Raw genomic sequence first — 16,837 nt, forward strand, 5'->3', positions numbered from 1 at the left:
TTAACAGCATTTTACTGTAAAATTACATGAAATGTCTGGTTAGATATTTTACAGTTTTTCCCTGTATATAGTAACTTACTGTTAACCTATTAACAGTTTTTTTCCGTAGCGTTTTTACAAAATATTACAGTTAAAATTACACTTATTTTTTACAGTGTAGGGTTTTGCATTGATGGTACGTTATTTTCAAACTTGATAGAGCATTATTATTTTAGCACCACTCACCAGACATGTTATTTTGTAACTGCTGCAATATGTATATCACGTAATGTACTAAAGCAGGGGTGCCCAAACTCGGTCCTGGAGGGCCGGTGTCCCGGTCCTGGTGGGCCGGTGTCCTGCAGAGTTTAGCTCCAACTTGCCTCAACACACCTGGTGGGAAGTTTTTAGTATGCCTAGTAAGAGCTTGATTAGCTGGTTCAGGTGTGTCTAATTGGGGTTGGAGCTAAACTCTGCAGGACACCGGCCCACCAGGACCGAGTTTGGGCACCCCTGTACTAAAGCATTGTTAGATTAACATTTAACTGTTTCGCATAAAACTTAATTTTTAATGTCACTCACTGGACATTTAACTTTGGTAGTGTCTCAAAACGTGCAAGATGTAACATCATTTTGCAGAAATGTCAAAATAGGCATGTATTTCCAATGAATCTGGTTTGTAGTTAAACATTAATTAAACTAAAGTTCTGTAGTCATACTCATCATTAGTCTGTGACCATCCCTAGATTACAAAGGAAGTGGAGGGAAAAACTCCAATAAAAAGGGAGAGGGACTACACCAAAAAGATTAGAGAGTGGGGAGAAGAAAAAAAAAAGTTAAACAAATTTAAAAAAAATTTAAAAAAGCGGGGAAACACTGCAGGAGCACAGAGATTGGCTGAAGAATAAGCCAGTGGGAAGACAGTACGAGCAGGGAGAGGGGGCATGTGAAGTTGAGCTACCTTGTAGGCGATTCGTGGCGGGCATTTCTTTCCCAAACCTAAAGGTGGGGACATGTGGAGCAGCATCTCATACATATCGAGGTACTTGATACGGCCACTTCACAGTGCAGACAACGCAAAAAAACCCAAAATAAAGAAAAGGATGGGGGGTTAGAGAGACGGGAAGAGGAACAAGGAGGGCAGAAAGTAAACCGAACAAGACGAAATGAAAAAAAGACAAACAACAGACGACAAAAAAACAGAAATCTTTTGTTAATTAGATTTCCAAGAGTGTCATGGACAGGGATGCCATCCTGGCCTGGCAGGGTCAGAGATGGATCCCAAAGGTTAGAGGTCAGAGGTGAGAGAGTTGATCCCTGATAAGGAGAGATGGAAGAGGTGAGTGAGATGACACGAGGAGTGGATGGTGACAGAATGGCTGCATTGTTTGGAAGATGTCTGCATCTGCATGCTGAGACATCAGGGAGAGTTTCCTCTTTCAGTGCACGGAAACAAAGGTTTCAACGCCAGATTCTGTTCTATTTTATTTGAACGGTTTATGCAAATAATAGCTATGAGGTTGACTTATAAATGTGACAATATTGGTTGATAATGTAACATTAGTGCCAACACCCTGAATTGTGAAAAAGGTTTTAGCTTGATATGTGGCCTTGAAAGCTTTGTTTCCCATCCAGCATCATTAACCAAAGCCAGTCAAATCTGGTGGGGCAAGTGCTTGTGTGTAGGCAAGTCATTTGAGCACAGCCATTCAAGTTTGGGTCTCTGGGCGTTTGTACACAGAGGCCACACAAGTGGAAGAAGTTGCTTGGGTTGCAAACCTTGTATGCTACCCTATTAGGGCAGTTCTTCCCTAAGCCAAGGGGGGGCGAGATAATTCGCAACAAATTGTACATATCCTTATAGGAAATCCGTCCGCTGCGGAAAGAACAAGCAAAACATGACACATTCATGAAGAAAGCTTGGAGAGCACATTTGTGTTGTGGAAAGAATGGAAGCGGATAGGAGTACACGATCCCATTCACATCCAGACCACAATTCTTATGGGCATTGTGTGGGAGATCATCAATCACACATTATCAAAGGGAATATTCTGCATTTTTCTCTCTTTTTTCTGTGGTCTAACCTGAGAAGGCCTTTGAGTCCTAACAGAATGACTCTCCTTCTCTCAACTGTTGCCAAACTCAGTTACTATATTTATCACAAGAGTAGGTCTCCATCTGGCGGGGGAGTGCAGGCTGAAACATACCATGCGGCTGGATCATACTCCGCCCACACTCGAATAAACTCATCCAGGTGGTGAGGGCCCAAGATGGAGGAGTCACGTGTAAGATATTCAAAGTTGTCCATAATGACAGCCACAAACAGGTTCAACATCTGGAGAAAGTGGTGGGAGAAAAGAATCTGAAGGTCATGGAGCAGGAAAAACTATCTGGGAGTATGGCATTAATTAGGGCAAATTAGGGTTGGGTAAAAATAAAGATTTTCTGATTAATCACAGTCTTAAAAAAAAAGTGAAAGCCTCATCTTCAGCACCATGGCAAAAGAAATAATTAGAATCAATCAAATATTTTACCTCAGTCGTAAATGTGAGTTTGCAGTATGTATTAAATGTGAAGACTACATATAAATGTCTTTCTATTGAGTTGTTTGGGTGGGCTGCATGCAAAAATAATGCAACATGACCAATGCAGTCCGATTCATGATCAAATTACTCTCATAAACTGATTCTTTCTAATGAAACAAAAACATACAGTATAGCCCTGTTATTGAACCCAATGACTGTTATGAGCTGGTTCTTTTAATGAATAGTTAAAAAAAAAACTATAAGTTAAGGAGTGGTCACACAAATATTTTTCAAACTTCTTATGACTTTGTGATTCCGGGTCTTCAGTATTCCTATGCATATGAATGGAAGTCTATGGAAAAAAAGTATAGTGTGATGCTCCTTTACCAATTTGAATCGGTATGAAACACTGCCCTGAATAATTTACAGCATTAGAAGAGACAATTTTGCCATTTTTGCATTGTCATTAGCAGATATAGTAGTGGCATTTTATTGTGCGTGTTTAAGTGTGTGTTTGTGTTTCATCCTTGCTGTTGTCTGTGTAAAACTTTCACAGCACTTAATAAATGTGCCTGACTGATTAGCTGAAAAATGCCCAATGAATCAAAATTAAATTAAAGCATACTGAATCGGAATCAAATTAGAGCTTGTAAATAAGAATCAAATCGAATCAGGAAATCTACATCACTACCCAGCCCTATTCCAAACACAATGGAATATTTCAGCATCACATTTAGCCAGGTTTTTAGATTTAAGATAAACAAGCAGTTTTGTGGCAGTAGAATGAATTTGATGGCATGCTACAGTAGCTATGTTTCCATCCAAAGATTCGAATTAAACTTGTGCACAAAACTGGAATATTGCATAAAACATTTGCGAATAAAGCACCGTTTCCATCCAACGGGTCAAAGAGAACAAAATCGTCACTTCCTGGTAAACTGGCACTAAATATCACTAAGAAAACTAGGAGAAGCCACTGAATATAATAATTTTCATATATGATAAATTACTTGCGCCTCAGAGCGAGCAAACGAAACACAATAAATGCAGTCATTGCTTTCTCTTGCTTTCGGAGGTAGATGCCAGCTGTTTGTAAATGTAGTCGTGTAAGACAATGATACAGAAATACTTTGACAACATACTTTACTCAGGCATTTCAGAATGACCATAACAACATATAGATGCTGTGAACAAGATCGGTCCGCTGGTTAGTCAAGTTATCCCGTCTCGTAGCGCAAAGTCACATGACTTTTTCGATGCACATGGAGGAATTTTTCGGTAAATGTGTTTCTATCGTAGTTTTTGCGCATTTTTTCTTATCGGATAAAACGTTTTTTATGCGCATTTGTAGAATTTATGCGTATCTTGGCCTTTCCATCCAGCGTTTTTTTATGCGATAGTCCAAAATGTGCATAAAAATAGGTGGATGGAAACACAGCTAGTAATGATAAACCTGTTTTGGCTGGTTCGACTCTGAGCACTAACCAAGAAAGAACAGAGGAAAATGAAGGAGACAAAGTAGAAGTAGGCAAAGTCACTCCCGCACTCCTTTCCATGAATGCCTGAGCTTGCGTCACAGGTGCGCTCACTCAGACAGGACAGCATAATCTCATGCCAGGATTCACCAGTGGCACTCCTGCAAGAGACACGATGATGAGCTGAGTGAATAAATGCAGTATCTGCTATTAAAAGCGGGAATGACTGTCAGAGAATATAACAGACTGGAGATGATGGGAAAAGTGCTGATATTTAAATTACAGTTGAGCCAGATTTCATTTATAACACTGTTGTCACACTGATGTTCTGTCTGCTCATGGCTCTCAGCTCAAAGGAAGCTTCGAGGTAATGAACATAAGGGAAAGATGGAAATTTATTTATGAATTTCATTAGGAGAATGAAATGTTTTTTTTTATCAATATGGCTGATACTCCAGATGGTACTTTAAAATTCAATCTGACCAAAAGGGGAGACCAGAGAGAGAAGGAGCACAACAGAGCGATTGTAAACAAGTACTACTAAGTGATACCAAGTACTACAAATAATCAAGATGACTGATGATAGATATATAGATAGATAGATAGATAGATAGATAGGACCTATGATTCCATTTTAATACTTTATACAGTAATATTTTCTGACTATGAAAGATCTTGATCAATTATAAATACAGCTCTCCATAAAATCCTAATTGCATCAGAAAAATGTGCGCTATTAAAGTTTAAAGATCTGGCTAAATATAGTGTTCAGGGGCCGTATTACAGAAACATTCAGACTCTAAAATCCTATCTAATCTGCATCATAATGTGTCAGACTTTCAGACTTTAGATTCTGATTCTGTTATACAACCCCAGAAGCTTCTCTAAGATTTCCTGCATTCTCAGGTGGCTTTGATTGTAGTAGTTAAAGAATATCAGGTATGTGCAGACCTGAATAACAGCATAAGCGCTTGGAGGAAAGTGCGAAAGTTGTTGTGACGATTGATGGCGGTATCATCGTTCAACTCAATGTTCCCAAACACCTGGAATCACAATACAGTTACTTTAAATGCATGCATTTTGAAACAGTTACATTAAGCCTTTAGACAGAATATTTCTGTATTTTAATTTGCCTATAGTAAACTACACAGGAGTAGTGCAATGATTTTTTACTGGAAAATACCATCAGTGATGCACTTAAATTACAGATACCTGCATTCCAATGATGGCGTAGATGAAAAACAGCATGGCGATTAGAAGGCAAACATAAGGCAGTGCCTGGAAATAAACATGAAATCATGACTTATTTAAAAAAAACTCTCCAACAGTTAATATCAAGCAATATCAAAACAGTCTAAATAGAGTTACCTTAAAAGATTGGACGAATGTCCAGAGCAGGATGCGAATGGTATATCCCTGCCGGAGGAGTTTGACGAGTCTGGCTGCTCTGAAGAGCCTCAGGAAGCTCAAGTTCAACAGACGGTCCTGTGGAAACACAGGCATTGTCAATTTGAAAGTTAATTTCTCCTAATTTACTCACTCAGCACTCTTTACTTCAACCCTCATATCTCTTAACATTAAGTTTTTATTTTCGGATCCTAAAACATGCATAACAGTATTATACTATAAGACCTTAAAGGGATAGTTCACCCAAAAATGAAAAATTCTGTCATTAATTACTCACCCTCATGTCATTCCAAGCCCATAAGAACTTCGTTCATCTTCAGAACACAAATTAAGATATTTTTGATGGAATCCAAGAGCTCTCTGACCCAGGCAGCAATGCAACTGAAATGTTCCTAGGCCCAGAAACATGGTAAGGACTTCGGTAAAACAGTCCACGTGACATCAGTGGTTCAACCGTAATTTTACGAAGCTATGAGAATACTACATGCGCATCGTGCAGAGTACCATGACTCATGCGTATGCTTTCCTCTGCACCTAAACAAGGCTCAGCACATACCTGTTCTACGTCAGCAGCATCACACGCATGCGTTGTTTATGTGCAAAAGTACTCTCGATAATGGCGGAATACATGATTTGGAGGAGAAGAATTGTTGAATAAAGTCGTTATTTTTGTTTTCTTTGCGCACAAAAAGTATTCTCGTAGCTTTGTAAAATTACGGTTGAGTCACTGATGTCACATGGACTGTTTTACCGATTTCCTTATTACGTTTCTGGGTCTGGAACATTTTAGTTTCGTTAATGTCTATGCAGGGTCAGAAAGCTCTCGGATTTCATCAAAAATATCTTAATTTGTATCCTGAAGATGAACGAAGGTCTTATGGGTTTGGAACGACATGAGGATGAGTAATTTTCATTTTTGGGTGAACTATACCTTTAATCTCTATGAGACAATTTCTCGAATCACACTGAACCTGAAATACTAGACTGCAATTATCTTTTTTATAATGAGATTAAGTTGATTTTTATTGTTCAAAAGTCAATAATGTCATTCCTTAAGGCAGGGTTTCCCAAACTGGGATTTGTGAACTCCTGGATATACATGAGAAAACTGCACAGAGTTTGTGAGCTGATAAAAAGCTAATAACTTAAAACAATCGAAATAAAAAAATTTATTGTATATAAATTTTATTGTTTACCTGCATGTCATGTGACATTTAACCAACATCAGAGAAACATGAACATACAAATGTGTTGTTCATTTATTGAAATATTAACAACATCTGAAGTACTTAAAGTAAATATTTTAGGTCAAAGAGGTCTGGCTGACACAAAGTCTGGGAATCCCTGCATTAAGACAACCTAGACTTTTCCAGATATTTCTACATTGGATTCAGTGTGAAAAATTCTTTGTGGAAAAAAATGGTCAAGTAGGATGTACTCTTGGATCAGTATCTTTTGTTGGTCCTGGAACAACAATGCTAACAATCCAGACAATATGACTGGTTGATTGGTTGGACCAACAAGGATGTCGATCCATGATAAGCATTAGTGAAGCATAATGACTTCAAACCAGACCTATTTACTACATAGCCAACTGAAAAACATGGAGTGATTGTGAAATGATGCTGCATTATCTTCAGTAAAGAAGAACCTTGCCATATGATGTGCCACATTTTTCTGCAATAGGAAGTTCTTTAATTCCCAGCATGGTGGAATAGACATAAGTTCAAAGACAAGAGAGCAACTCACCGTAGTCTATACATGAAGATGTTAAATCGTGGCAGGAGCAAGCCAAGATTTGAGTGAAGACATTTAAGGAACACAGGAGAACAAGAACAGCCATCACGCACAAATATAGTTACAGAACAAACACAATTACCATCAGTAGTTTTGACAATGACATGGACGTCAAGACATACAGTATAATACAACATAAGACTTGTGAACATCATAAAGCACAAATCAGAGCCACAAACTAATGATTTGGTTAAAGTGAGCATTACCAAATGAATTTGGTTACTCAATAACTGTCATTTTATCTGGAAAAACAACACAGAGCTCTCTCCCTTCTGTTCCTGAGCCAGACACAAAGCTGTGATGGGTAGCTCTAGCTCATCATCATTCATGTCTGGGCTTTTCTTCTCAGCCTATCTCTGCTGTCTGGTATTACACTCGGTCTAGCTCTGAGACTCTCCTCTAATAGAGCTCAAACACAGAGCTCAGTGCCGCTCACTTACGTTAATCTCAGTGACTAAGATGTCAGTGATGCTGCCCAGCACAGTCACAAAGTCAAACACATTCCAGGCATCTTTCAGGTAATTCTGAGAAGAAGAGAATTAGAGAGATCATTTGGGGACAGGTTGGAGAGGCTTACGATTTCACACTCTAACACAGGAACTTTTAACTGTGCGTTAAAGGATTAGTTCACTCAAAAATGAATATTCTGTCATCATTTACTCGCCTTCATGCTGTTTCAAATCTGTGAACTTCTGTGGAACACAAAAAGAGATGTTTGGCAGAATGTCTAAGCTGCTCTTTTCCACACAATGAATGTGGAAGTGGTCCACAGCTATAGAAATTTTCCAGCGATTCTGTTCTACAAAAGATGTAATTTGACAGAAGCTTAATTTTTGGGTGAACTGTCCCTTGAAGATGGCTTTTAAGTGCAGCTCTTTTTGGACCAAGTGATGATACTCACCAAGGGGCCGAAAGCAATAATCTTGAGAATACACTCCATTGAAAAGAGAGCAGTGAAAACAATGTTGAGATACTTGAGCATGGCTTCATAAAAGTCAGGTGCCCCATGGAACTGCAGGTATAAGAAGACAAGGGTATATATATTTTTTTAATTTTGTTACAACAAATGATGTCATTTTACAAACAGCAATAAAACCAGCAGAAGTATATTTAAAAGTAAATTTAAAAGTGTAAATTATTCCTGTGCTGGCAAAGTTGAATTTTGATCAACCATTACACCATTCAGTGTCACATAATTCTTCAGAAATCTAATATGCTGATTTAGTACTCAATAAATATTTCTTATTATTATCAATGTTGAATGTTGCTTAATATTTTAGATCATCAAAGAATTCTTTGATGAATGGAAAGTTAAATAAATAGCATTTATTTCAAACTGAAATCTTTTACTGTCAAGATGGACTGGACCACACTGGACTCTACTGCTACTAAAAGAAAACTGGCTGACTGACCTTCATCATGAGCACCACAGTGTTGAGAGCAATCATGATCATGATGGAGTACTCAAACGGTGGAGAGACCACAAACTTCCACAAGCGGTACTGAAAGGACTGCTGGTCCTGTGGCATATAGCGGGTCAGAGGTTTGGCATTGATAGCAAAGTCGATGCAGGCTCTCTGAGAGGAAAAACAGCAAAAGAGGAATAAATTCACATAACAGACACACACAACTACTGTTGTCCATCTTTATCTTTCAGAAAAAGGCTTTCTGAAGTCACATTCTTTCTCTCATAATCAAAACGAATCATACAAATAGCAGTGACAACTGTGGAAGATACCGTCTAACCTGTGGAGGAACAAGAAAATAGACCTCTAATGGCGCTGATTTTTTTTTTTGGCTGCGTTGCCGTGAATGTTGATGATAAATGAGTTCTCCTGAGGTCTGGGTTTTTACCACAGTTTGTGAGTCATGTTAGGCTGGCATATGGAGAGGGAGAGAGCGAAACAGCACAGGCTCTGCAGACGACTGGGTCCGTCTAATGGGGCCTCAGAGGAAATGGGACAGGAACATCTTGCTGACTGCTCTTCCATGGGGCTGGCTGTCTCTATGTATGTCTTTAGTCACTGTGTGTCAGTGTATGAATCTATACCTGTTTCTGTGTGTGTATTTAGGTGTGTGTGGTCCGCCGCAGGCACATGCATTAATCCTGTCACAATTCCCTACCTGGACATCTGCAGCTATTACATGGCTGGCTTCATTGTAGGTACCGTATCATATCACTAAACACTAAAAACACCTCAAGTGTTTGTAAGAGAAAGATTAATGTCTGTTTCTGAATCTCTTAATGTCAGCCTAAAAGTGGGATTCTTTTTGTTGAGATTTTGTTTAGATTCTTGCAAGGTCTAAATACTTTTTTACTACACTTGTCTGACTGAACTAAGAAATTTACAGAAGTGTTTTATTTTTTTACTTTTAAACAAACTGTATTTTGCTTTTTTTTATTTATAAGAAATAATTATAATAATATACTGTATGTAATATAAAAATAGTAACTATTATATATAATTATTATATTATTATATAACTGCATGTGATATGAAAATTTTAACACAAAATTGTCAAATTGCCCATCTCTTTTTTATGATGTAAAATACCAAATACATATTTTATGATGTTAAATACCAAACACAAATACTTTTTACCACACCTGCCTATTGCAGGTGAACTATAAACATATCATGTTATATATACAGTAAATACATTATTCTGTTATACCTCATTCTTCTCCAGACTGCACTCTGACAAGGCCTTATCACCCTGTTCCTGGAATGTGATGATTATCAAGGCCACGAAAATGTTGACGAAGAAAAAGGGGAAGACCACAAAATAGACCACGTAGAAGATGGACATCTCCATGCGGTAGCCAGGACTGGGACCCTGGTCCTCAAAAGTGGCATCTACAGAGTGCTTCAAAACCCTGTACACAGTCAACATTACACCATTACACCCTATACAGTTTAAGATAATAAAGCGCATCATGGGAGAGAGAAGATTCATTTATTTTACCTATATTGTAAGATCTAAGTCACACAGTATTATCACAGTTCAACTGGATAGCTTTAACAGGTTAGTGATTTTTTTATGAGCAGTGTGGCAAAATAATAAAAATAAAGAATTTTAATTTAAGCAAGTGAGCTCCTCCTCTGACAACTGGTCTTAACCTGAAGCATTTTTATATACTGTATCATGCTTTTCTGAATTACTAAATACACTTAAATAGTTTTATTAAATGATTAAACACTGAGAGGAAACAGAATTACACAGCAGATGCAGAAAACTGACCCCAACAAGCTTGTGAACAACTAAATAAATAAAATAAAAGAATAAAAAAACAAATAAATCACAGACAATTACAATGGCTTTTCCAGCACATTTATGAGTTTGGCTGTAAGTTTGAGCTGATGCTGATCCATGAATGTCTGCCTAGTCTGCCTCCTAAGAGATGTGTTGCCAGTATCACAGAGCCTCAAAGAGAACCACTTCAAACTGATTACGGGCTTTAAAGTGAGAGAATAAAAGGCCACTGAGGGGTCAGATGACACAAAGTGTTTGAAGGGGGCAGAAGCTTTTATGGGTTTCTAATCCCTACAAAAACATACGGAATAGCAAATGGTTGTACTGTATATAATGCTTAAAACATCTGTGAGTGTAATGGGGTTATGCGCAACAAACTTCTGTATTCTGTAAAACAGGTCATGTCGCTTCTGGTTCAGGTCTTTTGTATTCATTAAATATAGAGCTGATTACAAGATACTCAAGATACCTTCAAAGGAGATACCAAAGATGATCATAACTGATGACCTTCACATATGCAGATTGAGATCTGAAAAGTTTTTTATTTTTATTCTTCTCACTTGCAGTTGGATATTAAAATTGAATAAAACGGCAACAGTAAAAACAACTAGCTAGGTTAACTGATTACCTTAAAAGTCCATAGAAACCACTATCAGTCGATACTGCTATTAACACTTTCTCCAATAAGCCGATGCGATGAGATCTATTTTCTGGATTGGTCAGGTGACGTTTGGCATATACCCCATTAGGGACCATCTCACATGTCTGCTGACTTACGTTGGCCAGCCCTCTCCAGTAGAAACGCTGAAGAGAGTGAGAAACGCCCACAGCACATTGTCATAGTGGAACTCATATTTCCTCCATTCCCTGGGCTGGGCTGCCACTTCATCCTTATCGTAATCCAAGAACAGCCCTCTAATGAGCACAAAGACAATGACAGAAAGAGCAAATAAAAAGATAAACCCATTCAAGATGTCAGTTTTCAGAACACTGCTTACAGTAGTTTGAACCTGGTACTATCAGTACACTTCAAAGTTTAAAATCATTATTATTATTTTAAGACTTTAAGGAATAATTTTATAGAAATTATTGACAAAGAGCAGAAGGGAAAGTATTTTAGAGCTGAACATAATTAGAAAAATGTACAATAATTCAAGAAATTGCAATTATTTTACCAACATTTTTTATTTTTTATATGGCTTGTTTTTAAAATTCCCAGCGTTCAATAGTTCTGGGACTCAACACGTTATCACATTATCTCATCATTTCTACACTCACTTTTGCATGGATTTCGACATTACTGCTTTATGCCTGCAGGGGGAGCTGCAGGTGTGAGATAATCAGCCCCTACTCTCTGCTCCTGTATTAATCCCACTCTACCTGCAGTCTTTCTCCAGGCCTTTGGACTCGTCTGTGCAGTAGAAAAACTTGCCCTTGAAGAGCTGCACAGCAATGACAGCGAAGATGAACATGAACAGGATGTAGACAATGAGGATATTCAACACGTTCTTCAGGGAGTTCACCACACAGTCAAACACGGCCTAAGAGAGAGCAGACACACATACAAATACACCCTGGTTTATTAACAATCAACTACAGTCATAAAGCTGAATGCATTTTACAGACCGTTATGACATATCTCGAGAATCAACAGATAAGAGACTGTCACAACTGAGAATACTTAATTTCTAATTATCCACACCTGCAAGGCTCACAGGTGTTTGTGAAGCTGTAGCTCTCACTGTGAGGAAAGCAGCAGGCATCCATGATCACAGGTGACAGGGATTGGTGATACCACAACATTTATTTTTTGTTATGATGCCTATGAAATACTTTCAAGGGCAATAATGTTGATTTTAACAACTGATGTCTCTACTGAATGGAAAAGTTTTGTGATTTCTGAGGATAAAATGTGTTAAAAAATGACAATAAACCTGGCTGATTGGTATTTGCAAAAGACATATTAAGACATATATTCACAAGATTTCTATTTCAAATAAAATAGTTCTTTCAAACTTTTTATTTACCAAAGAATCCTAAAAACAATTCTCATGGTTTCCACAAAATATTAAAGGAAGGGTAGGCGATTTTGGAGAGGCTAGCAATATCAGGCTAGCTTTAAAAGCATAAGATCCCACCATCTCTGCAAATCACTCTCCGTAGCCACGCCTCCTCCAAAACACATGAACGTGCAGATCAGAGGCTAACCAGCGACACAATGAAAGAAGGTTGGAGGGTTGAATGCAATGCTGTCAGATTATCTCATGTCTCATTCACCGGTGAGAAAACTTTAGAGTATAAAGTGCATAATATTACAATAATAACACCTTCCATTCTCGCTCGGGCTGCAATAGCGTAATGAAACACGCTGAAGTATCATCTCTGCACGAAAAGAGTGCGCGGAGGTTTATTGACAGGCAGGTAGGACAGCGTATCTTAGTCCTCGGACTGAGGGATATGATTGGACGAACACGCCTTCCACAGATGATATAAATACATTTAGACCACTTAACTTGATTGCTATTGGGATGTGAAGAGACTTTCAACCAGCAAAACAAAAAATGTTTTTGAACCAAATCACCTACCTTGCTCTGAATATCATATTGTATATTACATGTACACACAGGAGACTTGGTTCACAATTGATTCCCATTGTTGGACGTTAGCATGTAGTTAAGCTAATGTCGTAAAAAATAACTACAAAAATATACAACACACATATTTGGTAATTTGATGTTTTTAATCAATACTTTTCAGTATTTAATGAAGTATATATATTATTAATCAGATTTTTTCACATTACAGTGCATTCTGGGATTGCCTTATCCATGGAGGACACATGAAATGCTCCAAAGAGTATTTGAAAGGAATAGTTCACCCAAAAACAAAAATTGTCATCATTTAGTTACCATGCTGTCAGATTATCTCATGTCTCATTCATCGGTGAGAAAACATTACAGTACAAAGCGCATAATACTGTATTGCAATAATAATGGCTTCCATTCTTGCTCGGTCTGCAATAGTGCAATGGAACGCACTGATAACATATCATGTCTGTGCAAACAGGGTGCGCAGAGGTATGCAAATACATATGTTCACAGGAAAGAAGGACAGCCTTTAGTAGCCTTCAGACCGAGGGATATGATAGGACATTTTATGGTCCTACACCTTCCACACACAATGTAAATACATATAAATACATTTAGACCACTCAACCTAGTGATTGCTTTTGGGATGTGAAGAGACTTTTAACTAGCATAACAAAAAATGTTTTTGAACCTACCCTGACTCACAACTGTTTTAGAGTGATTTCTGGATCATGTAACACTGAAGACATCTTTCAAAAATGTATAAAGGTATTTTGTATATATAAACATATATATATATACAGTGGGGACAATATTTATTTGATCCCCTGCTGATTTTGTAAGTTTGCCCACTTACAAAGAAATGAAACCACAGCACTTTCTCCCAAGCCTTCTCTGAATCATTTATCATTTAGATGTTCTTTGGCAAACTTTAAACGGGCCTTCCTGAGCAGGGGGACCTTGTGGGCGCTGCAGGATTTCAGTCCATTGCAGCGTAGTGTGTTACCAATGTTTTGCTTGGTGACTGTGGTCCCAACTGCCTTAAGATCATTAAGAAGCTCCTCCCGTGTAGTTCGGGACTGATACCTCACCTTTCTCATGATCATCCTTACCCCATGAGGCGAGATCTTGCACGGAGCTCCAGACCGAGGCCGACTGATGGTTGTTTTGCATTTCTTCCATTTCCGAATAATCGCACCAACAGTTGTCTCCTTCTCACCAAGCTTCTTGCTGATGGTCTTGTAGCCCATTCCAGCCTTGTGCTGATCTACAATCTTGTCTCTGACATCCTTTGACAGCTCTTTGGTCTTGCCCATGGTGGTGGGAGAGGTTGGAATGGAAGATACAGATTGTGTGGACAGGTGTCTTTTATACACCTAACGAGCTGACATTAGGAGTAACTTCTTAAAGTGACAGGACTAATCTGTGTTCCACATGGGCACATAACCAATCTGTGGGAGCCAGAATTCTTGCTGGTTGGTAGGGGATCAAATACTTATTTCACTCAATTTCTAACCTTTATATACTGTGTTTTTTCTGGATTTTTTGGTTGATATTCTGTCTCTATCCATTAAAATAAACCTACCATAAAAATTACAGTCATTTTATAATTTCTTTGTAAGTGGGCAAACTTACAAAATCAGCAGGGGATCAAATAAATATTTTCCCCACTGTAATTTCCTAACCGTGATGGCTGTATTAATGGACTGCAACCAAAAATGTACCTTCAGTTTTGGTAGACGTTTAATGGTCTTCAGTGGTCGCAAGACTCGCAACACCCTCAGGGACTTGATAGTGCTGATGTCTTTGCCCTTGGTTCCTCTACACAAGTCAAAATAAGCAAATGGTCAATAAATACAGGATCAAACATGCTATAGACAGCCTTCATCAAAGTATTCATACATATCCAGACAAAACACATGAGAATGTGAGTAAACATGATTTAAATGTTTCCATCTGTTTAAATGTCAATAATGAGACACTAGACTAAACATACTCACCTTTTTATAGACAAACTAAATAAACACCAAGAGCTAATTATCTGATAAATTAGCATTGTTTAGTGTCATAGCTTGAAAATGCTCCAACAATGGTTCAATGTTATTTTACAAAAGCACATGCTTTGATGACAGACTATGAAATACATATATCTTTATTGCATGCAGGTAAAATAATTAATATCTATGTATTAATAAGCTCCATCAGAACTGTTAGCCTGTTATTGAATGATACTTTAGTATTAGCACTCTTCATGCATAAAATAAGAAAGGATACATGAATTAAACCCAAAAGCTGCTGTGCATCAGATTCTAAAACAACAACACGCCACCAATGATAACAAAGAAACCCGCCCTATAAAAGGGCACTGTTTCTTTACAGGAACCAATGCTGTTTTGTTTTTAAGTCTTTATCAAGCTGACATGCTTCAAATGTGTCACCTTGATGAGCTGACTGCATAGATTTGAATACAGTGCATGTATTAATTAAACATGGAGCTAACAGCAAGAAAAGAAAAAGAACAGCTAAATAAAATGTAATTCAAGTTATTTCACCCTTAAAGAAAAGAGCAGTCCTCAGCGGAAATCAGTTATGCTTCAGCTCCTAAATGCTCAAATCATAACCGCCAAGCTTACAATGTCATTTAATGAAGTAACTGCAAGGACAAGCATAGTCAATAACTGAATAATGAGGAAGTACTCCATGGTCATATGAAATAACTGAAGCCCTTCGCATTATATCTAATGCAGGCAAAGAGCAAACAGAATCATATTATTTGTGAGACATCACATTCATTCAAATAACCTTCACTGAGCCCCTATTTTGATGCAGGGCATGTGTTTTGTCGGATGTCTGACAAAATTAAGTGCAGATAAATGACTATTTCTGTAATAATTAATTCTCCCACTTATCATATGTTACATTACAACTAATTATTACACGGCTCTCTGGAATATTTCATTCTGATTGGTCAATCGCAGCATTCAGAGGCCAGATTTTCCATACCGCCGCCCATGGCAGCGGCAGCGCTGTTTGTAAAACTGGCTCATCTTCTACGCCTCTCATATTACACTGCCTGCAAACGCAACTGATGCCATCTTGCATCTCAATTATTCACTGTAGTAAAAATGACTCTGGAGGACTTCCGTATACTGTTAATATTACTGTAAAATTGGTATAGTGTTTGTCTCGAAGCTCGGCGGATTGCTTTGTACATTGTAATGGATTATGCCATTTTAATTCTTCCTCTTAAAGGTGGTTTTATACATGTAAAATAATTTCAGCTCAAATATTTCATGTTTTTATTTATTTGGTGTCGTGAGCTGCCGTGTAATAAGGGGGATAATGTACAGTAAGCCGGTCATTATCATTTGTATTAGTTTGCAGGTACCATTAAGTTCTTCCAGTGCAGCAATGGAAGAGAGAACAACAGAATATCTGAGGTCATATCGCATCTCATTTATTCACGGTTTCTTACTTCGATAATGCGTTGATATAAACAAGGCTTTGGCAGGTATATGATTGGTGCTGACAGATGAACCAGCAGAAAGTAACTTATTATTGTAAATTATTGTAAAAATGCTTACAATAGAAAAATCCCCAAGCAGTGATTCCCATCCATTGCACATAGACATATTTCAAAAGAAATGACCTACAACTACAACAGACCTTTCCATGTGCAAGAGCAAGTTGTAGTACATTTGCAGATTTCTAGCATTTACATTAAGCAAAGGCTCAACGTCACCCCTAGAAAGTGCCAACGTCTACTCACACATGCACAGTTCATACATTATTCTATAAATCCAATAAACAC

At 37.9% G+C, this 16,837-nt stretch overlaps 1 protein-coding gene across 1 annotated transcript in view; it reads right to left on the minus strand.

The window, feature by feature from the left end:
- LOC107681248 (probable voltage-dependent N-type calcium channel subunit alpha-1B) overlaps window positions 1-16,837 on the minus strand; it is a 125,430-nt gene that overhangs the window by 23,013 nt on the left and 85,580 nt on the right. The window contains exons 26-39 of the mRNA XM_016477489.1: window positions 14,751-14,847; window positions 11,819-11,979; window positions 11,216-11,353; window positions 9,860-10,061; window positions 8,596-8,760; window positions 8,085-8,195; window positions 7,624-7,707; window positions 7,136-7,141; window positions 5,348-5,464; window positions 5,192-5,257; window positions 4,931-5,022; window positions 3,990-4,140; window positions 2,187-2,314; window positions 941-1,037 (exon numbers count right to left, since the gene is read on the minus strand). Of these exons, the coding sequence (XP_016332975.1) occupies window positions 941-1,037; window positions 2,187-2,314; window positions 3,990-4,140; window positions 4,931-5,022; window positions 5,192-5,257; window positions 5,348-5,464; window positions 7,136-7,141; window positions 7,624-7,707; window positions 8,085-8,195; window positions 8,596-8,760; window positions 9,860-10,061; window positions 11,216-11,353; window positions 11,819-11,979; window positions 14,751-14,847 (1,615 nt within the window). The remainder of the gene's footprint in view (window positions 1-940; window positions 1,038-2,186; window positions 2,315-3,989; window positions 4,141-4,930; window positions 5,023-5,191; window positions 5,258-5,347; window positions 5,465-7,135; window positions 7,142-7,623; window positions 7,708-8,084; window positions 8,196-8,595; window positions 8,761-9,859; window positions 10,062-11,215; window positions 11,354-11,818; window positions 11,980-14,750; window positions 14,848-16,837) is intronic.

The sequence above is a fragment of the Sinocyclocheilus anshuiensis genome, unplaced genomic scaffold, assembly GCF_001515605.1.
Source record: "Sinocyclocheilus anshuiensis isolate Anshui unplaced genomic scaffold, SAMN03320099.WGS_v1.1 scaffold1495, whole genome shotgun sequence".
NCBI lineage: Eukaryota > Metazoa > Chordata > Actinopteri > Cypriniformes > Cyprinidae > Sinocyclocheilus > Sinocyclocheilus anshuiensis.